This window comes from Naegleria gruberi, assembly GCF_000004985.1.
Source record: "Naegleria gruberi genomic scaffold NAEGRscaffold_233, whole genome shotgun sequence".
NCBI lineage: Eukaryota > Heterolobosea > Eutetramitea > Acrasida > Naegleriidae > Naegleria > Naegleria gruberi.
In genome coordinates this window covers 7,101-8,014 of record NW_003163114.1, presented here as the reverse complement: position 1 = coordinate 8,014, position 914 = coordinate 7,101, and the positions used below count along the sequence as shown (strand labels likewise).

The following is a 914-nucleotide window of genomic DNA, read 5'->3' as shown; positions in this document are numbered from 1 at the left end:
TATTAGGTGGTATATAATTAGATTCATATAATAATTCACCTTTAAAATTATAATTAACTATTTTTTTAGCAATTGATAATCCTAATCCAGTTCCCATCACTGCTGATTTGGAATTTGTTGATGAATTTATAAATCCACTAAAAAATGGTTTAAATAATAATTCTTGTACATTTTTAGGTATACCTTTACCATTATCTATTATTTTAAATGTTACTAATTGTTTTTTATCATTTATATTTAAATTTAAATTATTATTATTTAAATTATTATTATTTTCATTTAAATTTATATTATTATTTAAATTAATTTCATTTAAATCTTCAATAGTTTCAACTTTTAAAGTAACAATACCATTTGAATTTGATGCTTTAACAGCATTTGTTAATAAATTAATTAAAACTTGTTGTAATCTAACACTTTCACCAATTACAAAAGTAGGAATAAATTTACTAATTTGTACATTAATTTTAACATTAAAATTTTGAGCATAGGTAGTTGTAATACTTTTGACATGTTCAATACATTCACCTAATGAAAATATAGAATGATTTGAAGAATCTTCAATTGAATTGGCAATTTCTAAATTACCTTTTTCTAATTTAGAATATTGTAATATATCTTCTATTAATGTTAATAATATTGAACTACAACATCCAATAGTTTTTAAATATTGTATTTGATCTTCTGTTAATTTTGTATCTAATAATAATTCTATACATCCACTTATACTCATCTTTAAAATATTAAATATAAATTAAAATATTAAAATAAATTAAAATATTAAATTATTAAATTAAATTTAAATTAATTAAATATTAAATAAAAAAACCTACTAAAGGAGAACGAAATTCATGTGAAATAGAAGAAACTAATGAATTTTTACTCTTATTTGCATCTTTTAATCTTCCAGTCAT

At 18.5% G+C, this 914-nt stretch overlaps 1 protein-coding gene across 1 annotated transcript; it reads right to left on the bottom strand.

Moving 5' to 3' along the window:
- Positions 1-58: 58 nt before the first annotated feature.
- NAEGRDRAFT_76631 (uncharacterized protein) lies at positions 59-914 on the bottom strand (the record flags this gene model as incomplete). Its single annotated transcript, XM_002668410.1, has 2 exons — positions 59-733; positions 834-914. Coding segments are annotated over 2 exons (756 nt in total), but the record flags the coding sequence as incomplete, so codon positions are not given.